A 25,748-nucleotide genomic window follows, 5' to 3' on the forward strand; every position below is an offset into this window, starting at 1 on the left:
TCCCGGCCCCGCCCCGCCCCGCCCCGCCCGGCCCCGCCCCGCCGCCCGCGGCTCCGCGGCGGAGCCGCCAGGGGGCGCCCAAGGGCGGGCGGGCGGCAGCGCCACCGGGGGGCGCCCAAGGGCAGGGAGCGAGCGGGAGGTGCCGATTGGCCCGGCCACGGCCACGACGGCCAATGAGCGTCGCGCTTCTGTGCGGGGGAGGGGGCGTCTGGCCAACGGCGGCGCTCGGGCGCGGCCGGTCGCCAATGGGCGGTGGCGGCGGCTCGCCCCGCCCCGTCCCGGGTTGCGGCGGTGGGCCAATAGAAAGAGGAGGAGGGCGGGCCTCCGCTGCGAGCCGGCCAATGAGGACCGGGGGCGTGGCGGAGTGGGGACCGTTCGAGGCCTGGCACGGACGGCGGAGCGCCGCGCAGGTGAGGGCTGAGGGGACCGCGGTGGCGGGGGGGGCCCGGCCCGGCCTCGGGGGGCCCCGCCGCCCCCCCCGGGGCCCTCGCGGTGGCCGCGGGCCCCGGGCAGCCCGCACCGCCCCATCAGGCCTCACCCTGGGGGGGCCTGGCCTGGGCAGCTCCTGCCCCCCAACCAGGCCTCACCCCGGGGGGGCCCGGACGGCTCCTGCCCCCCCCACCAGGCCTCACCCCGGGGGGGCCCGGACGGCTCCTGCCCCCCCCACCTAGCCCTCTCTCCCGGGGGGGGGATGTACACGCGGGTCCACGCCCCGCCGTGGGGGCTCCATCTGGTTCCGGGGGGCTGCAGCAGGGTGGGAGCCAGGGGGAGGCCCCCTCGGAGGCACCCGCAGGGGAAGCGGGCGGTTGCTGGCGGGCCCGGGGCAGCGCCAGGGCCGGGGTTGGGTGCAGGCGCCCGTGGGTAAAGGTCGCCCAGCAGCGACGGGCCCGGTTACCCATTGACGACAGCGCCCGGCGACCGCCCTCGGGCCACCGACCAGGGACATCGCCAGCGAAACCGAAAGGGCCCCGGCCCCATCTCAGTCACTCGTGCCGGGTGTAGAGCTGCTGTCCCAGCTCCCTGGCCCCAGCACGGGAGGCCTGGGTTCTTCTGCTGTCCCGGGAGCCAAGACCCACCTGCCATCTCCGCAGGGAGGGCAGGCCCTGCCTGACGAAACTGGCTGTCACAGCTGCCCGCCACACCGGGAGGAGGCTGTCGCACGCCTCTGCAGCCGCCACACCCTGTACAGAGACAGCTTCCCCATTGCCTTGCGCAACCCCCAGCGAGGCCGTGGGGCAGCAACCTCTGCTTCTGCCCCACCGTGAGCCACGGGTCTGAGCCCGGAGGTCCCTGTTGGCGTGGTGGCACTAGTGACAACCGGTCTCTCACTGTCCCAGTGCTGGGGCGAAACCAGCACAGCCCTGGGCAAGGCCAGCAGGCGCAGGCGTCTGTGCCGGTGTGGCAGGAGGAGACCCCAGGCCCTTGCTTCCGCGGGGGCAGCCAGTTGACAGCCCCATGGCCTGTGCCCCCTCGGGCCCTGTCTGCCCCAGCCTGTTCGGTCCCCTCTGCCCCTCGGGACAGGCAGCTCGTGCCACTTGCTGGGCTGGTTGGGCTCCCACGGGTGCCAAGGTAAACAGCACCGGCCGAGCCGGCCAGACCGGGGTCTGGCAAAGGGGCCGGAGTGAGAACGGGCGAGGAGGAGGAGGCGGCCCCGCAGGGAGCCTTGCACTGCCAGAGCCTTCTCTGGGGATGTCATTATGGGCGCTAATAGTAGCCTGGCACAAAGACGCTTTCCAGCTGCCGGCAGTGCTCCCGCGGGGTCGGGGCCTCCCCAGAGGCAGCCCCGGTCTCGCAACAGCCCGCAACACTTGCACCAGCTGGGCGAGGAGGGCTCTGCACGCCTGGCCGGCGCAGAGCGCAGCGGATCCCAAGCAGCTTGCAGCTCCTGCCACTCGCTCTGTGCAGGACAGGCAGGTCCTCGGTCCCGCTGAGCTCCTCTGCCGTGTGGCGGGAGCTTTGGGAGCTTGGGAGGGCTCCGGCATCCCCCTGACCCTCCTCTCCTCTTGCAGCTTGCACCTCTGCGAAGCGGCCGGTGGGCCCACTCCCAACTCGGCACCATGAACGTCTTCGACCGAAACATCAACTTTGACGCCCTCTTCAAGTTCTCCCACATGTGAGTAACACCTTGGGCAGGCCTGGCTGGAGGGGGGGTTCACGGGGGGGCTGTGCCAGCCTCACCGCCGCCCCCTCGCCCGCAGCTCGGCCACCACCCAGGAGCACCTGAAGAGGGTCTACGCCAGCTTCGCCCTCTGCATGTTTGTGGCGGCCGCGGGGGCCTACATCAATGTGGTGACCCACCTCTTCCAGGTGAGGGGCCTTTGGGGCCTCGTGGGTGGCCCCCGTGCTAACAGCCCCCTGCCCGTGCCGCCCCTGCAAGGCGATGCCGGGCCCCCACCTCCCTCTCGCCCCGCAGTTCAGCCTCCTGACTGGTCTGGGTGCCCTGGGGCTGATGATCTGGCTGACGGCCACCCCGCACAGCCGGGAGACGGAGCAGAAGAGGCTGGGGATGCTGGCTGGCTTCGCCTTCCTGACGGGTAGGTGGGCACCAGGGACCCTCCTGAAGCCTGCGGGACCCCGAGCCCTGGGGAGGGGGAGACAAGGACCCCAACACAGCACCGTCCGTCTCCGAAATAGCTCCAGTGACACCCTGCTCTGTCTTTCCAGGCATCAACCTGGGGCCCCTCCTGCAAATGTGCATCTCCATCAACCCCAGGTAGGAGTGTGACCCCACCAGCTGCCCCCCGCCACCCCCCCCAGCCCCTGTTCACCCCTTCTCCTCTCTCCTAGCATCATCCCCACCGCCTTCCTCGGCACCGCCACCATCTTCGCCTGCTTCTCGCTGAGCGCCCTGTACGCCCGGCGCCGCAGCTTCCTCTACCTGGGAGGTGAGGGGGGCTGGGGGGGGACCCACGGGGGGCTGGGGACTCCCTGCACGGGGCAGGGGGCACCCCACGGGGGGCCAGGGCCAGGCCTCACACCCTGCCCTTTCCCCACAGGTTTCCTGCTCTCTGGCCTCACCCTGATGCTTCTCTCCTCCATGGTTAACGCCTTCATGGGATCCACTTGGCTCTTCACGGTGAGTCCCCCTCTGTCTGCCAGGACCCCACGGAGGATGGACGGACGGACAGATGGACGTCAGCTCACACCGGTGACGCCAACACAGGGCTGTCCCCATCTAATGTCCCCTCTCCCTCCTGCAGGCCAACCTCTACCTGGGGCTGATGATCATGTGCGGCTTCGTGCTCTTCGACACGCAGCTCATCATCGAGAAGGCGGAGAGCGGGGACAAGGATTACATCTGGTGGGTGCTGGGGACTTGGGGGGGGGACACGGGACAGGACGGGCCCCCCCTGAGCACGTCCCTCCGTCCCCACAGGCACTGCGTCGATCTCTTCCTTGACTTCGTCAACATCTTCCGGGAGCTCCTGATGATCCTGGGCATGACCGAGGTGGGTGACGGTCCCCCAGGCACGGCCGGGGGGGTGACAAACCTGCCCCTCAGGGCAGCGGGGACAGGGGCCACGGTCCCGGCCGTAACCGGCCGCCTCTCCTCTTGCAGAACAAGAAGAAGGAGAAGAAGTGAAGCGGCTCCAGGCCGAGGTGGAGCTGTCCCCGTCTGGTCCCGTCCCCACCTGTCCCTGTCCCTTCTCTGATTCATTAAAGGGGTTGCGCTTTGCTGCTGATGAAAAGCAGCCCAGAAGCTTTCGCACCTTGTGGGTTTTTCTCTCGTTTAGCTTTTCTTTGATTAGAAACCGGCCAATTTGCGGATCCTGCTGGAGTTCAGCTCCCCCCCTCCTCTCCCCGGCCTGGCTCCCTGGTCCCCCAGAGCCCGCGTCCCTCGGGGTTATCGCCGACACGTCAGCTTTCTGTAGAGGTTTCTCCCCGGCCCCGCGGGCAGTGCAGCCCCGCTGCACGCTTGCGCAGGGAGCCGGGGCGTTACCCCCAACCCGGGCAGCCGTGGGCCCCCCCCGTGCCAACCGGGGTGGGGGGGTGGTGGGACCCGCTGAAGCCAAACTCAACAGAGGAGCCTCTCCTTTAGCACCAGTGCCAAGAAATCCAATGGAAAAGAAACCGATCGGCTGGGCGAGCCATTCGGCGGGGCCGCGGGGACGACGCGTTTTGATTCCGAGCTCCCCATCCCGCCGTCGCCTCTTTGTACACCGGGACGATTCAATAAAACGCTCAGACTTGAACCTCTCGGCCCCCTCCCTCCTTCCCTCCCGCGAGCAGGATGCGGCCGGCGCAGAGACGACAGCGGCTGCACGATAACGTATATAAATAAACCAGGGCGGGGGGGGCGGCTTTATTGAGTTAAAAACCCGGCGGCGGGGGCTGTACACTGCGATAGCACCATCGGAGAGAGCCGGGCGCAGGTGGGGGGGACGGGGTGGCCGGAGCCCCCCACCCCGGGCGGCAGCCCCGGACTGGGAGCTGGGGGCAGCGGGGTGGGGGGACGGAAGACGTGCGAGCGCGGCCGGGGGGGCTCAGCCCTGGCTGCCGCAGGAGGAGAGGCTGTCGTAGAGGGAGTCACTGAGCGACTCGGAGTGCTCCAGCCCCGGGGGGCCGTGCCCCCCGTCCCGTGACCGGGCCTCCGTGCTGCCCTCGTCCCCCACGTCCGAGGCGCTGGGTGTCCGGCTGCTGCTGGCGCTCAGGGTGGGGGGCAGCGGCGGGGGGGCCTCCGGGGACGCCCCTCGACACCCCGCCGGGCTGCACACGGGCGCCTGGGGAGGGACAGCATGTGAGGGGGTGGGGGGGGGCTTGCTGTGCCCCCCACTCCCCGCCAGTGCTAATTACACCCCAGGGCTGGCAGGGTGGTCCCACAGCCCCCCCCTCCTTGCCCCCCCTTACCAGTGTGGGGCGGTGCAGCCCCTCCAGCCCCCCGGGGGGGCAGAGGAAGGGGTCGGCGGCGCCGCAGGCTTTGGCATTGGGGAAGGTCCAGTTCTTGCTCTGCTGGACACGCCGTGGCTTCCCGGCATCGTCACCGGCATCTGTGGAGAAAAGGGTGGGGGGGTCAGCGCTGGCCTGAAGGGTCCCCCCCACGACCCCCGCCGAGTGCCAAGCCCCATTGCACCTTGCACGAGCATGGGTGCACACCCGGCACCATCAGCGGGGCCTTGCATGCCCCTGGCACGCAGCGCGGCAGACACCGACCTTGGGGACCAGCGCGGTGGCTGTGCGGGCCGGGGGGGGCCACAGGGCGGCATGCCGGGGCGCTCCGGTGTTTGCCGGCCACCAGCAGCTCCTCCGCGCTGGGCACCTCCCGCTCCAGTGTCCGGGCCTTGCGCGGCACTTTGGTGATGGCGGGCGGCCGCGCCGGCACGGCACCAGGCAGCGGCTCAGGGCGGCCCCGTGGTTTGGGGGTGCTCTTGGCAGGGACCCCCCCGTAGTCAGGGGGTGGGAAGGTCCCGATCCCACTGTCCAGCGTCCGCGTCAGCGACCCACAGGCTGCCGGCACAAGGGGAGGTGTAAGTGCCGGGGCTCTGCCCTGGTACCCACTCCCTATCGTACCCCTGCCCCCCCCGCCCCCGGCACCCCCTCACCGGCAAAGTGCTGCGACGTCCCTGACTCGGACAAGCTCTCGTCCGACGGCAGCTCGTCCCGGAGCCCCACGTCAGGCACCTGCGGCAGCGGGCAGGGGGTGAGCGGCCATGGGGTTCCCCCCCAGAGAGGGCACACAGCCGGCGATGGTAAGGGGGGGGGGGGTCTCACCTTGTCCAGGGGCTCCCGCAGGTGTCCCACGATGCCGTTGCGGGGTGGGCGGCAGAGCCGGGGGTCTTTGGCGTCGGGGGGGACCCGCCGGAGGTCACACAGCTCCCGCTTGTGCTCCAGGCGGCTCTCGTAGGGCACGTCCTTCCCGTCCACCCTGGGGGGGGACGATGCGTCAGGGCGGGGTGGGGGGGCACCCACCACCCTCTTCCCCCCCACACATGGCCCCTGGGCCACCACTGACCTGTCGAGCAGCTGCTGCATGAAGGTCTCAGCTGTCACCTCCTGGTACATCACCGGGAGGTGGCCGGGGCCGCGGGGGGGCCCGCGCGGGCGCCCCTTCTCCAGCGCCAGCCCCTGCAGGAAGGCGTGCTCCTCCCGCAGCGCCTTGCGCAGATCCTCCGCCTTCTCCATCAGCTTCGAGATGTTGAGGCTCTCAGCTTCCAGCTTGCGGGCGGCCAACTTCACCTCCCGACGCAGGGGAGCCGGTGTCCCGGCCCACTCCCGGCCCCGGCCGCCATCGCCGCGACGGCTCAGAGCCGGCAGCTTGCTGCGGCGCAGCCCGAACCAGCTGGCCAAGCCGCCGGCCGCCTTCCCCTTGGCTTCACCCGCCGGCGCCCGCTCCTGCCCCTGCAGCCGCAGCACGTTCTCCTCGATGCCCTTCATCACCTTCTCCTCGATGGCCGAGTGCCCGGCGGCGCCCGGCACCGGTCCTGTGCCGGGGGGCTCGGGGGCCGGTGGTGCTTTGCGGGGCACCCCTGCCGCCTTGGCACCCGCCGGCTCCTCGCCCCGTGGTGTCCCGGCTTTGCCAGCACCCGCCTTGGTGGGCAGCTTGGTGGGGCTGCCATGGGGGCTGCGGGCGGCCTTGGCAGGGGGGGCCGGGGGGGCCCGCGGTGGGGTCCTGCCGCCGGCGGGGCGTCCCTTGCCCCCCACCTTGCTGGGCTCGCCCATGGAGCCGGAGGAGTAGCAGCGGGCCAGGGGCTCCCCACCGTGTGCCGGCTCGGGGTGCTTCAGGCTGCCCCCCAAACCGCCCCGGGGAGGGGGCCGCGGCTCGGCCCCGTGGCCTCGCTCGGGCCGCCCCGGGCCGGGGGGCTCGCGGCCCTCGGCCCCCCGCAGCTTGCCCAGGGCAGCCAGGCGCTCCTTGAAGGGCAGGTAGCCCGGCTCGGGGGGCTTCTTGCCAGGGCGGCGGGAGGGGGCCGAGCCCCCCGTGCCACGGCGGGCACTGGGGGGGGAGGCGGCCGCCCGCTCCCCGCTGCCGGGGGGGCCCGGCGGCCCGGGGGGCTGCTCAGCCGCCTCGTAGGTGCGTGGCGGGGGGAAGGCGGGGGGCTCGGGGGAGCCGGGCTCCGGGGGGGCGTCGGGGGAGGCGTGGCGGCTGAGCGCCGGCGAGGCCTCGAGGTTGCCGCCGCGGCAGGGGATCTTGGAGGCACGGGCGAGCTGGGGGCTGAGGCGCAGCGCCCCGGGGGGGGGCGGCAGCTTGAGCACCTTTGGGGGGCAAGGCAGGGGGTTGGTGTCCCCCCCGGGCGAGAGCGGGGCAAAGCCCCCCTCGGGGCTCTCCTCGCCCGGGGCGTAGAGCCCCAGGAAAGCGGGGTGCTCGCCATGCCGCTGCCGGGGGGGGCCCCCAGGGGCTTCGCCGTTGCGCCGGCAGCACCCCCCCTCTCCCCGCAGCAGCCGCTCAGCCAAGGCGCTGAGCAGGGCCCCCCGCGGCGGCGCAGCCTCCTCCGGCGAGGAGCAGGGGCTGCCCTCGGCCCCCCGCCACCCCCCGGCAGCCCCTGGCCCCCGCAGCGGGCAGGGGGGCCACCCCGGGGCGGCGCAGGGCTCGGGGGAGCCGGGGGAGGCCGGGGGGGGCCCCAGCAGCGGGTCCGTCTCCTCCAGCTTGCGCAGCACCTCCAGGATCTGGGCTTTCTTCTTGAAGAAGGGGGAGAGGGCGTCCAGGGGGGGGGCACCGGGGCTGAGCCCAGGGCTGCCTGACGGCACCGACGGGGTCACCTGCGGGGACCGGGCACCGTCACCCCATGGGCACCCGGCACTGAGCCCCACGGCACCGTGCTGGGGCTCGGGTGGTAGGGCTAGGAGAGGGGGACACCCTGGGGACGCCATGGGTGAGGGGGACGGGGAGAGGGAGACAACGGGATTTGGGATGGGGACACTGGGGGTTCAGAGCCAGGGACGTCACAGGTGGAGGGGCTCAGAGGGAGGGATGCCAGGGACCAGGAGAAGGGGACACCACAGGCTCAGGGATGGGGACACCATGGACCTGGGGAAGGGGACGGAGGGGAGGACACCGCAGCCCCGGAAAGTGGGGTGCCACAGGCCCGGGGACACCGCGGGCTTGGAAAAGGCAATAGCATGAGCTTAGGGAGGGGGATGCCACAGCCGGAGAGGGGGACACCGGAGCAGGGGGGTGCAGAGACGCCAGTACCCACCTCCGGCGGGGGGACGCAGCGGCCGGGGGGCAGCGGGGGGGGCGGCTGCTCAGCGGAGCCTGGCTGGGGGCTGGCCGGGGCGTCCGGGGGCACCGGCACCGGGTGCAGCGGCAGCTGGAGAGGAGTGAGATGCCGGGTTAAGGTTCGGGGGGGGACTCTGCCCCATGAGCCCCCCATGACCCCCCCCCCCAGCACCAACGCAGCCCCGGCCGCACCTGGGGCAAGGATCCGGCCGAGAGCTGCAGCTTCTGCTGGAAGAGGTCACTCAGCGCCTGGTTCTGGCGCTCCAGGTCGAAGACCCGTTTCTTCAGCTTGATGCACTCCTCGCGCAGGTCCTGGCCAGGGTGGGAGGGGGGGCGTCAGCCGGGACCCCCCCAGTCCCCCTCCAGCCCCCAACACCCCCCTGACACCTACCTTCTGGTTGAGCAGCGCCTGCACCACATGGTTGGCAACCTGGGGAGCAGAGGGGGGGGCCTGGGTGGGGTGCGAGGGCACACGCAGCCCCACGCCCTGGCACACGCGTGTGCACACATGTCCCACACGGCCCCCCCAGTACCTCGTCCAGGCAGCGCTCGTACGTCTCCCGCTGGTTCTCGTTGGCCTGGGCCAGGGCCGAGTTCTCCGCCTGGGGACAGAGTGGGGACAGCTCAGGGGAGACGGCAGAGGGGCACAGGCACCTGGACCCCCCCAAAAGCACCCAGGGGACCCCTCCTCTGCCTGGTGGGACCGGGGGTCACGTATGGAGGGACAGGGCTGCCCCAGGAGCGGTGGCACACAAGGGCCACGGAAAGCAGGAAAGTGCTGCCCACCCCCCCCCCTCACCGTGGCGTCTGGGCTGCTGGCTCCGTGGCACCGGCCACGGCTGCCTGGTAGCACTGGCTGCACAGTGGCCACGGCTGCACGGTGGCACTAGCCACGACTGCCCTGGTGGCCCTAGTTTGTTTCTGGTGGCCATGGCTGCCCAGTGGCACCAGCCACGACTGCCCTGGTGGCCCTAGTTTGTTTCTGGTGGCCATGGCTGCCCAGTGGCACCAGCCACAGCTGCCCGGTGGTCCCGGCTCTCGGTGACCCCGGCTGCCGGCCCCCGCCGTACCTCCAGCTCCCGCAGCCGCTGCAGGAGCTCATGGCTGGTGTCCGTCTCGGCGAGCGCCACAGGGCTCCCGTCTCCCGGCGCCTCGGCCACGCTCTCCGACATCGTTGGCTGCAGGGGGACGCGCGTCAGGCGGGGGTCCCCGCCGGCCCCTGCCCGGTGTCCCCCCGGCCCTGCCAGGCCCTGGGCAGCCTGGGCCCCCCTTACCTGGCTTGGGGCGTCCCCAGCCCCGTCCCTCGGCGGTGTCACCTGCAGGGAGAACGGGGTGAGGGGGGGACGGAGCCTCGGGGGACCCCAGGGCCGAGCCCCAACCCCACCGGCACCCGGAGCCGCGGGGACCCCTCCTGCAGCCCAGGCACCCACGGCCCTTCCCGGGGCGTGCAGGGACCGGCCCCGGGGCACCGGGATGCACCGCACCCCCGGGGCTGACACCGGCCGCGGGGCACCGGAATGCTCAGCACCCGGTGCACAGGACCCCCGGGCGCGGACGGGCCCCCCCGGCTCTAGCCCCGGTGCTGGACACCCCGCTCCCCCCGGGGCTCCCCCCCCCCGCCGCCGGTGCCGGTGCCGGTGCCTCCCCGCGCCGCTCGCCCCGTGCGCGCCGGAACAGGGGCCGGGGCCGAGCACCGAGCACCGGGCACCGGGCACCGGGCACCGAGCACCGGGCACCGGGCCCCCCCGCCGCGCTCCCGCCCCCGCCGCGCACTCACTCCCGGGGCTCCCGTCGGCGCCGCCCGTCCCCGCTCAGCGCGGCCCCGGGGCCGGTCCCGGCGGCGGCGGCGGCTCCATCCCGACCCGGCCCGGCCGCGCTATTGTTGGGAGGCGGCGGCGGTCCGGCTCCGCCTTCCCGCCGCGGCCGGGGAGGAGCCGGGGCCGCCGCCGCCCCCGGTGCGCGGCTCCGCCAGCGCCAGCCCCGGGCAGGGAGCACCGGGGAGCCGGCACGGGGGGTCCGGGGCACCGGGGACCCCCGGGAGAGGCGGCACCGGGACAGCGGGCAGCCCGGGAGAGGACGCACCGGGCATCCCCCTGTGGCACCGGGCACCCCCGGGGGTACCGGGCACCCCAGGGAGAGGGACCCCCTGGGGCACCCAGCACCCTTTGGAGAGGGACCCCCCGGAGCCTGGACACCCTTCGGGAGGCCGCCGGGGCTCCGGGCACGGAGCCGTGCCGTGGCTCCAGGCCGTGGCCCCCACCCTGCACCCCACGAGCTGGGCAGGGGTTGGGGTTCAGGCGGGGCCACGCGGCCCCGGGTCACCCGGACCCCGCGGGGGCAATGCCCGGCGCCCCGGCGGGGGGGCTCGGCGGCACGGGGGGAACCAGAGGGGCAACGGGAGGGTCTGGGGGTGATGGAGGTGGCGAGGCCGGGAGGGAGGTCACTGGAAGCAGGCGAGGTCGGGGCGCATGACAGCCCTGTCCCCCAGCGGGGACCCCGCACGGCTGCCCCACGGGTGGGAGCGCTGGGGGCTGCCGGACGCCCCGGAGCAAACTCTGCCGCCTTCTCCCACCCAACGCAACGACAGTGGCAAAAATAACCGGCGTGCCGGTATTTACAGCCCTGCTTGGCGCAGCGGGGACGGGCGCAGAGAGGGGCTGTGGGATGCTCCCCGCGTCCCCACCAAGCCCCCGAGCTGGCTGTCCCCAACCCGATGGGCTGCGTGACCTTGGCCACACACCCTGGGACCCCACTGGCACCATGTGCAGCAGCACCGTGCACCCTCACTGGCACGCACGGCCGGACCTCGCCACGTGCTGTCCCCGTCCCTGTCCCCACGCAGCCCGCGGGGCCGGCAGCAAGCCCAGGTGGGTCCCAGGGTGGCCCGTGGGGCCCACGGGCGCGTGGGCCCCCCTCGCGCTGCCCCCGGCGCAGGAAGCGGCCCCGGGGCCAGTGGCTCCGGCTGCGTCACGGGGGGAAGTGAGGCTCCGTCTGGAGGGGAAGAGCAGCCCACGGCCCCCCCAGGCCCCGCCGGCGGGGGACGGCCGGGGGGGCCCCGACAGATGGACGGTGTGGCCATCCCCTCCCCCGGCACAGGGGCCTGCGGTGGCAGCGGGAGGGTCCCTGTGGGGAGGGGGACGCAGCTCCAGCAGAGCCAGGGGCACCCAGAGCCCCTGTCCCCCTCCCCGGTCCCCCTGGTCACCCTGGGCCGAGGGACAGCAGCCGCTCGCACCCGTCGCCCCAGGCACCGCGGGGACGCAGCACGTGCCCAAACCATGCGGCCATGGACACGCCAGTGCGGCAGCGGACGGCTCCCTGCACCCAGGCCACGGTCCCACGGCAAGGCTGCCATGGGCTGGCCTTGGCCTACCCCACGCCAGGGTCCCCACCCCGAGCCTGGGGACGTGGGGTGACAGCCCCGAGTGTCCCCAAACGCGCTGGGCTGCAGGGGCTGGGCTGCTCTTGGGGCAGCCAGGACGCAGTGGGGATAGCGGGGACACCCCAGGGACGGCGGGGATGCACCAGGGACAGGGGGGACAGCCCAGGGACAGCCAGGATGCACGGGGGACAGTGAGGACACCCTGGTGACAGCAGGGATGCACCAAGGGACAAGTGGGATGCGCTGGAGAAACAGCCTTGAGGTAGCAGGGACACATCGAGGACAGCTGGGACTCTCCAGGGACACACCAGGGACAGCCAGGATGCAGTGGGGACACTGAGGACACACCAGGGACAGCCAGGATGCAACGGGGACACCGGGGACAGCCAGCGTGCAGTGGGGACAGCGGAGACACACGGGGGACAAACGGGATGTACCAGGGACAGTGGGGACCGGTGGGTGGGATGGAGGACAGTGGGGGACACGCCAGGGACAGCCAGGATGCACCGGGGACACTGGGGACACACCAGGGACAGGCAGGAGACAGCGGGGAGAGCGCCTGGGTGTACCAGGGGACAGTGGGGACACACCGGGGACGGAGCGGGGACAGGCGGGATGCGCTGGGGGCACACGGGGTGTTCCGGGGACAGCGGGGACACGCAGCGGGGACAGCCGGGATGCACCGGGGGGCACCGGGGACGTACGGGGGGGACCGGCCGGGACGCCCCGCGCCGCTTCCCCCGGCCCCCCCCCCCCCGCGGCACGTTCCGGCGGCAGCGGTCCCCCCCCCCCCGCACCGCGGGGCTGCCGGTGCCCCCGAGCTGCGACCCGACTTCCCCGGAGACCCCCCGGCGCCGCCGCCGCCGCTCCCCGCCCGCCCTCCCGGCGCGGCGCGGCCGGACTCACCGGGGGCTACGGCGGGGCGGCGGCGGCGCGGGGCGGCATGGCGGGGGCCGGGACCGGGGCTGGCCCGGCGGCGGCGGTGATGTCATGGCTCCACCGGGCCGGCTCCGCCCTGCGCCCCCGCCGCCGCCAATCCGCGCCCGGGGGCGGCGGGGGGGGGGTCCCGGGGCAGCGGGGGTCCCGGGGCCGCCGCCGCCGCATCCCACCCCGCCGGGCCCGGGCCCGTTTCCCCGGCCCGGTGCCTCCCTCCGCCCCCGAAGCTGCCCGAGAGGGACCCGGGCCCCCCGTCCCCCTCCCTCGCCGGGCCCCACGGAGCCCACCCGGGCTCGGCCCGGCTCCGCTGGGTGCCCCCCCACCCGCTGCAGCCACCGGGCCCCCCGGTGAGGCCCGACACAAGGGAGCGACCGGGGCGGGGGACTCCCACCGGCAGCAGGACCGGAGGTTTGGGAGCAGAGGGGCCCCCCCGCCCCGGGAGGGGGTTCAGCACCCCAGGGCCACCCCGAACCCCCCAGGACAGCACCGGCTGCTGCAGCCGTCGGCTCTCCCACCCCAGCCAAGAGGACACGGGGACACGCAGCACCCATGGCCATCGCTTTATTGGGGGGGTGCCCGCGGGAGGGAACCTCCTCCCCAGAGCGAGAACATCAGACCCCCAGGCCAGCGACCATTCCCCACGGCAAAGGGCCCCCCAACCCCGGTGAGCGTGGAGAGCCCCCCCGTCCTTGCCCCGAGACCCCCTGTGGCTTCTCCCCTGGGCAGGCGGGCGCCACAGGGCTCCCCACGGTGAGGGAAGGGGGGTCTGGGGTCCCCACTGCGGGGTTTGAGCCCTGCCGCCCCAGGAACGATGCCGGCAGAGGAGCTAGAGGTGGGGCTGGGCCCGGTGCTGCGCAAGGACACGGGCGCCTGCAGGTTTTCCACACGTGTCCCACCACCGGGCTCCGCCGCGGCACGGCGCAAGCGAGGATTCACAAGGGAGTGTAGAGACGCCACGTGCTGTCGGTCTCAGCTCATGGACGCCGGCTCCAGGCTCCCGTTGGCGGCCGCTCTGTGGGCCTGGGCGGAGGAGGCGACTTCCTCCGGCCGCCTGTCGTCCCTGGGCCCCGGCCGGCACGCTGCCAGCGGCAGGTGACTCTGTTGGGGACAGAAGAGGCACGGTGGGCTGGCTGCAGCAGACCCCGTCTGGGCAGAGGCGAGGGCAAGCCCAGGCTGGTGTGACTCCCACACAAATTGGCCATTCCACGGGGACGGGAGCGCCAACAGACCGGGAGACGTTTCCTCTGGGCTCCTGCTTGAAACCAACGGCTACAGCAAACCACTGGTCTTCATTCAGGGCCTGGGGGGTGCGTGCTCCAGGGCTGGGGTCCCCCCACCCCAACAACTCAGCTCCCACCAGGAGAGAGGCACTGGGCTGCAGGGACAGCGTCGGAGGGATGACAGGGGACACAGGATGGGGTGTCTGAGGACATTGCCAAAGACAACACCCTGTGGGCATGTCCCGAGTGAGCCACAGGCTCCGGGCGGGACACGAGGAGCAAGTCACAAGTGAAAAATGAGACTCAAAAGAAGAAAGCAGCAGCCCTTTGCCCAGAAGACAACAGCTCCCCTTGAAATCCCCAGATGAGAGAAAATGGGCTTCCCACAGCGGGTAGTCCCCGGCCTGCGAGACATCCTCACTGCGTCCCAGACAGCCCCCGCGACACCCGTCCCACGCACAGGAAGAGGGTGGCACCCAGCCACCCACAGAGAAGAGGCAACCGCCTGTCCTCCACCGCTCCCCCGGGGACAGGCTCTGGCTCCCACCCCCTCAACGCTCCTAATATCATCCAGACCGTGGGCGTAGCACGCGTCCGAACTCCGCTGCGTGGGAGAGCAACCCCCCCGAGGGCCTGGCTGCGTGGCGGAAGGGCAAACGGGGGCTTCTGCCCCTGGGAAGGCACATCCTCCAGCTCCCGGCAGATCCCCGAGGGCAGCGGTTTGCCCGGAGCAGGAGCCGTGCTACCGCTGGAAGCCCCCGGTGCTCTCCCAGCTGTACCTGCGCAGGCAGCTCGGCCGGAGGCTCGGCGGCCGGGGAGAAGGCGTGGGCAGAGGAGCTCCCTCTGTCCATCGGTGCCATCTGCGGAGGGAGGCCTGGGTGGGAGGGCTCCTCCAGGGCCAGTATGTCTATAGGGGCCTCGGTGACGTCTCTGAGGGACTGATCGAGGGCCACGGAAGGATCAAAGAGCAGAGGGGACGGGGGACACTGCATGCCATCGCCCACCACGTCCAAGTCCTAGGAGAGAAAACACCGGGAGCGGCTCATCAGCGGGAAGGGTCCCGAGGAGCCCCGTGAGAGACAGAAGCACAAGTCCTCGCAGCCCTTCCCCGTGACCCCCTCAAGCTGCGGGGCAGGAGCAGGCAGCAGACTGCTCCACCGCTTCACGGGCAGGAGAGGAGGAAGGCAGAGCAGTGGGCACCGCGCCCCCAGGACCCCCAGCCTCGGGCAGCTGGGAATGCAACTACAGGAGCCACCTCCTCCAGAAACGACGTGATCCACGCTGGCAGTGCCGCGCTCCCACTGAAAACAAGGTGTGCGGCACAAGGTCTGGAGCCCAGTGTGACATGCTGCCCCAGAAGCATCCCTGCAGCAGCCAGGAGGGCTGTGAAGGGGTCCGATCCTGCCCTCCTCAGGACACCCGGAGCAGTCACCCCTCTCCCAGGATTTCACACAACCCTCTTTGCTCGCCCTGACACAACGTGTTGGAGCGGACGGTCTCTGGCTCACTCCTCCGTCCGCCCTGCTCGCTGCCGTCTGCTGCGTGCGTGGATAACCCCGCTGACGCGAGAGGCTGGGATTCCTGCGAGGCTATTGTTAGAGGACGGGGTTTGTTTTGGCTTTGGAGGGTGTTTGACATCAAGGCGAGATGCCTACGACTCACGAGCGGCACTCTACCAGCCTAGCGTGACGCGAGATAAAACACAGATGCCCTACGCAGCCGTACGCTGCTGTAGCTCCGAATCCCTCCGAGCCGAGGACGGAGGGCTCTCGCAGGGTGTCCGCAGTTACATCCACACACAGTTCGGGGTGCAGGGCAGCAGCAAGGCGCCCAGGTTCCTGCCCGAAGCACCCAAAACCCTGCACAGAGCGGGGGACCCTCTCTAAGGACAGGCTGGGGGAGAGAAAGTGTTACATTTTTCATTTCTGACCTGAAAAAAACCCACCTCCCACAAAGGCTGTTTTCACGGAGAGCGGCGTGCCGGCTCTGCCCCACAGGAAGGGGGGCTGGGATGTGGTCCAATGCCCACCGAAGGCAGGGGGAGCGTTCCCCCAACCCCGGGGGTGCTGGGCCCAGCCTGACCCCACAGCAGCAGCAGCACTTGCTCTCCCGTGTTAACGCTGTGGCTGCTGCCATCCCTGGGACTCCCCAGCTGCGGGTGATCCCTCCTCCATCAGCAAACTCTAAAGCAGTTAGGAGATTTGCCTCCTGATAGAAGTGCTCCAGAATTTCAGGGGCATCTGAATGTTAAAGCAGGTGACACCTCTTTCAGAGGAACGGCTCCAAATGACCGTGGTATTTTTTTCTTTAAATGAATTTCAGAGGATTTTAAGCACGTAGGCTTAACGTGCACGCAGGACATCAAAATAATCTGGGGATTAAAAGCCTCATGTATTCCTCATGGGAGAGGGGGGGAAAAAAAAAAATATCCTCTTTTTAAAAAGCCCCTAAATACAGATTTAAATGAGAGCACAGCCCTTCTAAAGGAGCAGTCACCAACCCTGCAGAAACAAACATCTCCCAAACCTTTCGCATTCCTGCACATTTTTCAAGAGACTCTCCTTCTTCAAGCCAGCTAGAATAAAAATAATTCTACATTATCTGTGCTGGGGAGGCAGTGCTTTATACGACATCCATGCGTGCTCCACATAGAGAGCACCGGGTCTGCTGCACTGCAGCCTGCTCCCCGAGTACGTCAGTGCGACTTCACGGCATGTAATGAAAACAGCAATATTCAGGGGAAGCTTTTCCACAGGACACACTGCTTGCACACCACGGCCTAAAGCACGCTGCACGACTTACATCACTGAACTCCAGGGGCAAGCTCTCCGTGGGCTGGAGCTCAGCAGCGCTCAAGTACAGGTCCGTGGGGGCAGTTTCCAGCTCCTCAGGGACAGCCAGCACCTGCTCGGGTACGTACATCTGCGGAGGCAACCGGAGATGGAGCGGGCAGCACGGATCCTCGGAGAGGCTCACGGGAACCGGCTTGTTGCAGGGCACTTCCTCGGAGCCTTGACACGGTTTAAACAGAGTCTGATTAGTGTCCTGACAGATGTCTGGGAAGACGTGGTCAAGGGAAACCTGCACAGCAGACAAGCTACAGACAGACAGGCATCCAGAGGCATAAACGCTCCCCACTCACCCACCACCCTCCAGCGAACGGTGTTAAAACCCCCATACAGTTCTCCAAGGTCGGGAGTCCAGGCTCCAGAGTTGCACCCCGACCGCCTGGCGATGTGGGTGACGTTACTGGCACGATGGAAAACGGGGAGGGCTGGGAGATGTAGCTGGGTCCCTGTAAAGCACTCGCAGACCCTCAGATGGAAGATATTACAAATGCACAGGCTTACTTTTATTTGCAGACATCCATTTAAAAGGCATCTGCACAAGCCTTAACATCTAACACGCAGCGGAGATACGAGCACGCACAATGCTTTTTCCACAGCCAGGAGTTTAGTTCCGGTATTTCTATCTTCCCAGTGCATTTTCCTTCCCAGTGGAAAACCTATTCCTGCCAGAGGTGTAAATGGGATTTCCTGCCTTTAATCACAAACAGAAACTCTGCTCCAATTGCATCGCGCTTGCAGAGCAATCCACCAGCAGAGAGTAGCTACAGACCAAGCCCCATCCTCTTCCAAGAGCCCTGCAAAACTACAGACGGACCCACCGCTGAGGCTGCGTAAACAACGTTTTACCGACAGTCGTCAAGTTTCTACTTACTGCTGCAAGAACGGCCGAGATTGTGTCACCGAGCGAGCAGAGTGAGGCACAACCTTCACACAGGTGACAATCTGGAGCTGGGGCCAAAGCACGTTTCAGGTGCGGATCAAGCGTTTCAGGTCAGGTGTCTCAGTATCAAACCCACCCAAATAACTGCCCAGCTGCTCTCGATGTTTGTGGGGTTCACACCAGTTTCCCCTACACACAGCGCAGTGTGGGAAAGGAAAAAAACCCCCAAACTTCCAAACCCACACGAACCAACAAGAGGTGCCAAGTTTAACCCAGTTTCTTAAGCTGTCTAGGTTTCAGATTTATCCTTTCCTCCTCTCCTCCCTGCACCGAGGCAGCTGTGAACACGCCAATACGACTTCCCGGCAGGCTGTGGGGAGCCCATAATCTGTGCTAGCGGCAACGGTACGGAGTCCAGCCCAGAGGAGCCAGATCTCTCAGACACTCGAGGGCAGATGTGGTGAGGAAAGCGTCTCTGTATGAACAGCAGGGTGGGGAAGCCAGATTTTTATCTCTCTGAGTGACTCCCAGATCAAGCACTGACTTTATTGGTAGCCAAAAAGCATGGATTGCCAAGATGACAAAATCACAGGCTCCACCTGGAGCCCAACAGCCCAGCTGGGTTCGGTCCCTTTAATGCATTGTCACAAACAATCCAGCTCCTGAAAAGCAAACAAAGCCCAAGAGCCTCCCGACAATGCACAAAGCAGAGCAGACTGCAGATGTTATCGGCTCAGCGGGGCTAACCCAAGTAAAATCTTGTTTGTGTCAGTGAAAGTCAGCTGACAGCTCAGACGTAAGGAAATCAAACCTCGCTTTTTCCACTCCCTTCTCGGCCTGCCCTGCTCAAAGCGAGCCAGCTGCAAAGAGCAACTTGCTCAAACCGTTTCATAGGTATTTATCCTGTCTTTATTTTGAATTATATGGTCACTAGAGAGAAACAAAGGCAGCTTCCTGCTCCCTGGGCTGCTCCCTGTGCATAGCTGGAGTCGAGTCTGCCAACTTCAGTAACAAAACAAAACGAAGAGCTCAAACAAAACGAAGAGCTCATCCTCCCCCTGGCTGCCAGCGCTGCTCTGGGACCCAGCGCCGGAGCTCCTCCTGACTCACGCCAACAACAGCTGCTAACGCAGCTCCGACGCGATCCAAACCTGCTCCTGGACACATCCACCCAATCCCACTTAGACAAGAGCTACGCAGATGCACCCGGGGCAGCGCTCGATTCGTGGATCCCATGTTGGGGCGGTGATCCCTGAGCTGGGGGGATCCCAGTGGACATTTCAGTGCTGGCTCTCAAGAAGTGAGGCTGTTCCAGGAGGTCAAACAACTCGAGGCTGTTCACGACCACTTGTGCGAACCTTTCAAGGAGTAAAAGGAGACTGAGCTGACCCACGGCAGCCCCAAACAGGCTAGGAACTACTCCCTCATCCAGATCCTCCCGAAAATCACTGAGCACATGTTTCAGCAGTCAGACACCCCTTCCTACGCACATCCCTCACAGCAGGACTCATACCAAGAGCTCGCAGACCCTGCTCACGTCAGCTGTCGGCACCTAGCACCTGTAGCCAAGCAGAGAGCAGACTTGTTTCTACCCTCCTTCAATACAGCCAGAAACTAGCTCGTGCCTCCCTCGGGCTTCGTGAGGTTCCCTTGTTGCTTCCAAATGAACCGGCCACCCCGCCTGGATGCTCTGGATCGGCCAGCGTACCACAGGAAGGCTGCGGTGGGACCTGCCTGTGCAGAGGCGAGGGCAAGCCCAGCTTTTTGTCACTCCCACACGAATTGGTCGTTCCACGGGGATGGGAGCGCCAACAGACCGGGAGACGTTTCCTCTGGGCTCCTGCTTGAAACCAACGGCTACAGCAAACCGATGGCCTTGATTTAGGGCCAAAGAGAAAAAAGGAGGATCAGACACACTTCAAGCTGCCAGCAAACAGTCAGGAGCGCAGCCCAAGGCAGCACAGGCAGATCAAAGGATACGCATAAGGCAGTGCCTGGTCATCGGGAGGGACTGGTTGGAGCATCGGATGTCGTCGACAAAGGCCAAGCACCTCTGGCTGGAGCGGGTGGTGTGCGCCTGCAAGTCCAAGAGAAGAGCTCAGAGCTGCGCTGGAGAGTCGTCCGGCTCTGTTCCAGAGAAACCCCCTCGGCTATACAACACTTGCGTCCTGCTTTCAAAACACGCCAAGACCAAACTCTCAGTTCCACTCCAGCAGAGCCTCGCTCCTCATTATGTCCTTCCCATTCAAGCTTTTATTAAACAGAACTGAGATAATAAGGCACGACTCGATTTCAATAGGAAGAACTTCACCTCAGAAGTATGTCTCAAAGAACAAGGTTTCTCAGACTTATCTTTCAACTTTCAGAAGTCAGTTAAGGGAATGCTTTGAATTTTAAAAGGGTCACAAAGAAATGGCTGCACACAGCTTCAAATTTAGTATCACGTGTGATACAAGGGGCCTGCCTTTTGGTCCCCACAGGTCTCAGAGGAGTCTGGGTTTCACCACCATAAAGAGTATTTTCCACACATTTTTCAGTGATGAAATTCAAGCTGCCTTGTACTGAGGCCTCCCTTTCAACAGCAAAAACTCTCCAACCCCACGCTTGAACTTCTGCTGTTTTAGTGCCCATTTAAAATGAATCTAGGAACCCCCAAAGCTTCAGCCAACGTGTGGACACTGAGGGTGCTGGCCAGGACCAGATCTTTATGCCCTTGCAGAAAGGGTGTTGCAAGGGACAATTCGGCAGGGACAGAGCGGACCTGGCCTGGGATCGCTCCCAGGAAGGCACGAGAGGAGAGACCCAGCTTCCGCACGAGGCTGTAACTCCAGGCAGACCCAGTCCCCGAGCTGCGGGACGCACCTGCTGGGCAGCGCCGTCGGTCGCCAGCATCCTGCGCTCCTTCAGCTGCCGGTGGAGCAGGGCCTCCACGCCGTAGCGCTGCCGGTAGCGCCGCAGGCACTTCAGGCGCTTCAGGTTCTCACGCTCCTTGGCCATCAGCCCCTCCGGGCCCGTCAGAAGGCTGCTGCCTGCAGGGAGCGAGGGAGGGGTCAGAAAATACCACCCCACCTGCCAGGTCCTTCCATTTTTTTTGGTATTGAGAGCCAAAATCAGCTGTCAAGAGCTCCAACAGCTGACTAAGGACACAGATGTCAACGCACTGAGCGAACGAGCAGTGAGAGCTGCACATATAAACAGGAAGCACATCTTTCGGTTACACAAGAAGATGACAAAGCAGATTCCATGCCGAAATTTATCCCAACTTCTCCGTGCATGTGAGGAGCACCTGGGCCGACAGAATACTTTTAAAACGTCTTTTAAAATAATTTGGCCACTCAGAAGTCTATTGTGATTTCTGCAGGCAGAATAGAAGTTCGTCAAGTTTCAGCTTGCTCCTGTGCAAGTTCTGGAAGCTTCCAGTAAGCACTCCCAGCTGTAATTACAGGGCAACGCTCAGGATCTGCTTTTCTATTACTGGTTTGCTAAAAAGAGTTCTACAAAATTGTTATGTACCAAACTTCCAGTTATTTTTACTTGGGACCGAGCTGCATTATGCCATTTTCCAGGATGAGCTATTATAAGACTATGCTAGAGAAAGCATTCTTTGCACTGCAGTACTTGCAACTAGTTATACAACCCGGTTCTGCCTCTGCTGAACTACGAATTCCTGCCTCCAAGAGCATGTTCTGCACAGGGAGAATTCCAGCTGAGGCAGAAGTGCTTTTGCAGGGAAAGGTTGCCTCTGTGCTGAAGACGAATATGTCAGTACAGCAGTAATGCTGTAACTACCGAAACAAACTTCTGCCGATACAGACAGGACCTTACAGATGAATAAATTTTTTGTTTATAAAACCAAAAACAGGAAATCCCATACAAAAAAAGAACTTTTGTCTCAGAATTAACTTTGTAGTCTCATTTCCTGACAACACTGCAAACTTTGAAGAGCAAAGAAATCCGGCAACCTTTCTAACCCAAACGATACCAATCTCCGGGCACGAGGCCAGACACAGAAATACCTTCTCTAACTGAGTTTCAGTCCTACAGTAATTTTCACCCTTACTGAGACAGCATTGCTCTGAAATCTGCTTCTACAAAGGGCAAAAAACACTTCTATTTTTTTAATGTGGAGTTCTGCATGTGTTTTAGAGAAGCGCTGTGCCCTCGGCCAGAGGAATACGATCAGTGACTACCCGTACCAGTACTTGCCTATGGCTTCATGCTCTCCCTTGCGGCTGTGCAGGTATCGGCGCTTCTTCTCCTTCAGAAGGTGCTGGAGTCTTTTGAACTGGTCAATGTAGAGAGACTGCAGGCGGATCAGCTTCTCTCGCATGATCAAAGCCACCTCCTCAGCTGTGTATACGCCAGCATGCCTGAAAAACACCCACACAAACAGGGTCCCTCAGGGCTGTTCTCTTGACCAAATGACACGGACGTTATCAAAAATACAGGCTGAGCAGGGCTGGATTATACAGATCAACAGGTGATGAGCAGAAATACTGAGTTTTTTTAATTTAAGAGATCACCCACAGACTGCTGCTGAATGGATCACTCCACACTGGAAGAGGATGACCATCAAATACTTCCTGGAAGAATCACCAGGCCCAAGACTCGTGAGCATTCACGCCTAACAACTCACCGAGGCACAAAGCCCAACTGCAACACCATATCATCACCTCTTTAACATAACCGCCATCTCCTCTTGTACCACACTGAGCTCAGACGCTCTGCACGCTACACGTGTAAGCGGCCGGCAGCCACTAGCATTCAACTTACTTCAAGGGATCCTCCTGGTCGCTATCGATGCTGTCAGCCTCGCTGTCCGGGTCCCCTCGCCACGTCTGGTCCACTGTGATAGGGTCCTGCTCACCATCGCTCCAGCTGTCCTCATCTGAAAAGACAAGTCACCCCAAGTGATAGGACACTGTCCTACACCCCAGCACTCGCTGCTCCGGCACAGGACAGACAGAGACCCCAGGAGCTCGGCTCCACAGCCACACGGAGGTGAACTGGCTCTGCCTCTTGCCAAGAGAGGCTTCTCCCCAGCACAGTGGGAGCAAGGGACACAGAACAACAGGAAACCCACCAACTCAGTGCAGCCAAAACACACAGCTCCTGTGGAGTGACACTCCTGCCTTCCTAGGAACCATGACCTGCCAGCTGGTCCAACTGAGCAACCCTGCGAAACGGGAAGCTCAGCACTGAGCCAACATGCTAGAGACTAACCCAGCAAAGAGGGAAGCTAGCTAACGTTTCTACTCTGCCAGTGCAAGGGAAGAAAAACTGCAGGACTTTGTTCTGGCAGTGTGACTTGTCTACAGTCAGTGACAGGCGAGACGTGCCAGGGTTTGCAGAACACGATCTTTTACCCATGGTCCCCTGGGATCTTTTTCCACCAGATTTAAGAAGCGATATTCTTGGCAGTTCCACACAAAACAGAGAACTCCAGGTCCTCTCTTACCAGTTTTTGCTTTCAATTCTTACCTAGGATCCGACTGGCTTCGCTGCGGCTGCTCTCTGCGGTCTGGGAGCCCAGCTCTGTTTTGGCATACGAGCTAAGCTGGCAAAGGAGAGTTTCGCTTACGGGCCCAGGATTGGACTTCTTCATCTGAGCTTGGAGCGCCAGAGTGTTCCTACGGGCATGCTCCGCACAGAACGACATGCTGCAGGAATAAATCACAAGCTCGTTACAACTCCAAGCCCTCAGCCAGCAAAACGAACAAGCGATACAGTGAGAAATGTTCCCTGGCACCTGGAAAACACATCCCCTCCACAGTTCTCTCACAGAGAAAGCTGCTTGCTGCAGGTACAGCTCGGAAATGCCAGAGAGCCGCGGGTGGCTCGCAGACCACACACCACCGCTGAAATGCCACCTCTGGCACAGGAGCCAGCAGCCACATGGCACAGCAGCAGGGAGAGAAAAGAGCTTTTTACTTAAAACCAGAGTTGAGCTCTTCTGCATCCAAGCATTCACACTGAACTCTCAGTTTCCATGCAGAGCATGCTGGCCCACATCGGGTGGGTCCTTTTTATCGCAGAGGGACCAAGGGTAGAATCAAGACTATCCCAGTGCCCACAACCCCATAACCTCTGAGAACGAAATGTGGGTCGATGCTCCCGTAAGGGAAACTGTGCTCTGCTGACGTGCTTACTGGATGTCAATAACTGTTCTAGGTCCTTCCATTCACAGCAGTCAGAACATTTTACATGCATCAGAGAACAGGAAGCACAACCAGGTCATCAAGTCCACATAACACGCGACCAGAGTATCCGTGCTGAGGATTAACCGTGAGCACAGAGAGCGGCAAGTTAAATTTGCTGGGCTGAGCGGAGATGCAGCACCACGTGGGTGCATGTATAGCTCTTACAAATGACCTGGATCACTGCAGCCACCTTCTGATGGCAGAGGGCAGCAGCCCGAGAGTCTTGCAGGACCAAGACGTCTCCACGCAGTGTCCAGCACTCAGAGTCTTCTTCTAGCTTAAAAAAACTTCAGAAAGAAGGAGCCACTTGTCTGAGGTAATGTAAGTGCAGCAGGTGAATCAGGAGAAGGACCTTCTTCTGCCTGTTTTAATTCTATATGGTACAGAACCAGAGAACTGAGACACAGAGGTACTCACCCATCCTTCTTCTCTGGTTTGGGCGCAGCGTTGGGACACCGCTTTCCATTCTTTGTTGAAACATAGCTGCACTGCTTGAAAGGTGCACTCCTGTCTTCAAGAATGTGCTTAATACAAAACTCCTGCCCCTCCAGCCGCGGCTGGGAGCACTGGCGGTGGGTGAAGGCACACGACAGAGGCTCCTGTGGCCGCGGCACAGGAGTAAGGCGTCCTCGGCTTGACGGCAAAACATGGATCCGAATTCTGTTCATGCCAACACCTGCTCGAGAGATGCAGACCAGTTAAAAGAAGTGAAGCAAACTACTGATGAAAAGAAAGAGGAGCAGCATCTGCTAACATGTGCTAATGCATCTGAATAAACCTCTTTGACCCCTGTGAACAGGCGGGAGGCGAAGCGCTCCTATAGAGATAGTTTATTCCAAAGTCTGAGGAAACTTCTAGCTTTGCAGCAACCCCATTTCTGCACAGAATGAAACACATCTCACTCACCTGAACTACTAAGCAGCAACATCCATGGCAAGGTGCAGGCGCAAGAAGTGCTGCTGCCTGCCGGCACGGTGGCCGGGGGTGGGGATACGTGTCCCAGAGGCACCCCTCTACCCCCACCACCCCAGCACAGGCGCCTCTCCTCCCAGCACGTGAATCCCACAGCTCCAGTCCCTCCCAGGGTACGAGGCTCCCAACCCCACACTGCCCGATTCAAACCCCATCCCTCCATGGCATCAGCTGTCCCCAACTCACAGCCTCTTCCTCAGCGGGCACGATCTCCCACCCATGCTCACCCCTCCTCCCCGGGCGCAGCTCACCCACTCCACAGTGCCCAGTACAGGATCCCTCCCGCCCAGTGCAGCACCAGTGCAGGACCCCCTCCTCCCAGTACAACCCCCCCCGTGCAGCTCCGCAGTGCGTGGCCCCTGCTCCCGGTGCCCATCCCTGCCGCCGGTGCCCGCCCCCCTACTCCCAGTGCCTGGCCCCCCGTTCCCGGCCCCCGGCCACCCGCTCCCGGTGCCCATCCCCTACTCCCGGTGCAAGACCCCTACTCCCGGTGCAAGACCCCCCGCTCCCTGGCCCCCGCTCCCGGTGCCCGTTCCCTACTCCCGGTGCAAGACCCCCCGCTCCCGGTGCCTGACCCCCCGCTCCCTGCCCCTGACCCCCCGCTCCCGGTGCCCGTTCCCTACTCCCGGCCCCTGACCCCCCGCTCCCGGTGCCCCCCGGTGCCGACCCTCCCGCTCCCGGTGGGGGCGCCTCTCCCCCCACGCACGTGCTCCGCCACCCGGCCCGGCGCCCAGGTCCCGCGCATGCGCAGTCGCACCACTCGGCTGCCCCGGCGCCGCCATTTTGTCCGCGGGCGGCGGGCATGAGGGGCGCTCCCGAGGGCGGTGCAGGCAACGCTGTCAGAGCGGAGGGCAAAGAGGGAAACCGCCCCCCCCGGCCGGTGCGGGGCGGAGGGGCCCTGGAGGAGCGCGGAGATGTCGCGGCGAAGGGCTGCGCGAGTCCCGCTCAGAGCAGGCGGCGCCGCCGCCATCTTACCTCGCTGCCGCCCCGGCCTCCCTGCTGCCTCGCCGCACACCCACCCCGACACCTCACTGGCCCACCCAGCCGCCAATCCGCGGCGGGCGCGGGGGCGGTGCCACGCACGTTTGGCCGAGCCCGCCGTCACTCCGCAGGGACCAGCGACGCCCCCGGGAGTCACGTGAGGGCGGCGCGGCGGGAAG

General features: G+C 65.2%; 3 protein-coding genes and 2 non-coding genes across 5 annotated transcripts; 1 reads left to right on the top strand and 4 right to left on the bottom strand.

Moving 5' to 3' along the window:
* Positions 1 to 379: 379 nt before the first annotated feature.
* Positions 380 to 4,193, top strand: TMBIM6 (transmembrane BAX inhibitor motif containing 6). Its single transcript, XM_059832912.1, has 10 exons — positions 380 to 410; positions 2,010 to 2,113; positions 2,199 to 2,307; positions 2,414 to 2,534; positions 2,665 to 2,713; positions 2,788 to 2,885; positions 2,997 to 3,076; positions 3,201 to 3,301; positions 3,377 to 3,449; positions 3,560 to 4,193. The coding sequence occupies exons 2-10, from the start codon at positions 2,058 to 2,060 to the stop codon at positions 3,581 to 3,583; spliced, it is 711 nt and encodes a 236-aa protein (XP_059688895.1). The 5' UTR covers positions 380 to 410; positions 2,010 to 2,057; the 3' UTR covers positions 3,584 to 4,193.
* A 291-nt stretch (positions 4,194 to 4,484) lies between these two features.
* Positions 4,485 to 9,324, bottom strand: NCKAP5L (NCK associated protein 5 like). The gene is made up of 12 exons (XM_059832753.1): positions 9,223 to 9,324; positions 8,686 to 8,754; positions 8,544 to 8,582; positions 8,345 to 8,464; positions 8,130 to 8,243; positions 7,513 to 7,692; positions 5,951 to 7,419; positions 5,710 to 5,863; positions 5,541 to 5,619; positions 5,152 to 5,445; positions 4,849 to 4,988; positions 4,485 to 4,721 (listed from the first exon to the last, which is right to left on the bottom strand). Exons 1-12 carry the CDS (start codon positions 9,322 to 9,324, stop codon positions 4,485 to 4,487), a joined length of 2,997 nt encoding a protein of 998 aa, XP_059688736.1.
* Positions 9,325 to 13,155: 3,831 nt separating this feature from the next.
* KANSL2 (KAT8 regulatory NSL complex subunit 2) lies at positions 13,156 to 24,592 on the bottom strand. Its single transcript, XM_059832914.1, has 10 exons — positions 24,523 to 24,592; positions 24,034 to 24,292; positions 22,898 to 23,076; positions 22,190 to 22,304; positions 21,619 to 21,786; positions 20,279 to 20,441; positions 19,397 to 19,493; positions 16,490 to 16,743; positions 14,467 to 14,703; positions 13,156 to 13,565 (listed from the first exon to the last, which is right to left on the bottom strand). Exons 1-10 carry the CDS (start codon positions 24,542 to 24,544, stop codon positions 13,437 to 13,439), a joined length of 1,623 nt encoding a protein of 540 aa, XP_059688897.1. The 5' UTR covers positions 24,545 to 24,592; the 3' UTR covers positions 13,156 to 13,436.
* On the bottom strand, positions 13,642 to 13,770 carry LOC132320495 (small nucleolar RNA SNORA2/SNORA34 family). Its single transcript, XR_009484564.1, has one exon. It is a non-coding gene; the product is annotated as a small nucleolar RNA SNORA2/SNORA34 family (small nucleolar RNA).
* On the bottom strand, positions 19,179 to 19,307 carry LOC132320494 (small nucleolar RNA SNORA2/SNORA34 family). The gene has a single exon (XR_009484563.1). It is a non-coding gene; the product is annotated as a small nucleolar RNA SNORA2/SNORA34 family (small nucleolar RNA).
* Positions 24,593 to 25,748: the final 1,156 nt, after the last annotated feature.

The sequence above is a fragment of the Gavia stellata genome, chromosome 36 (genome assembly GCF_030936135.1).
Source record: "Gavia stellata isolate bGavSte3 chromosome 36, bGavSte3.hap2, whole genome shotgun sequence".
Taxonomy (NCBI): domain Eukaryota; kingdom Metazoa; phylum Chordata; class Aves; order Gaviiformes; family Gaviidae; genus Gavia; species Gavia stellata.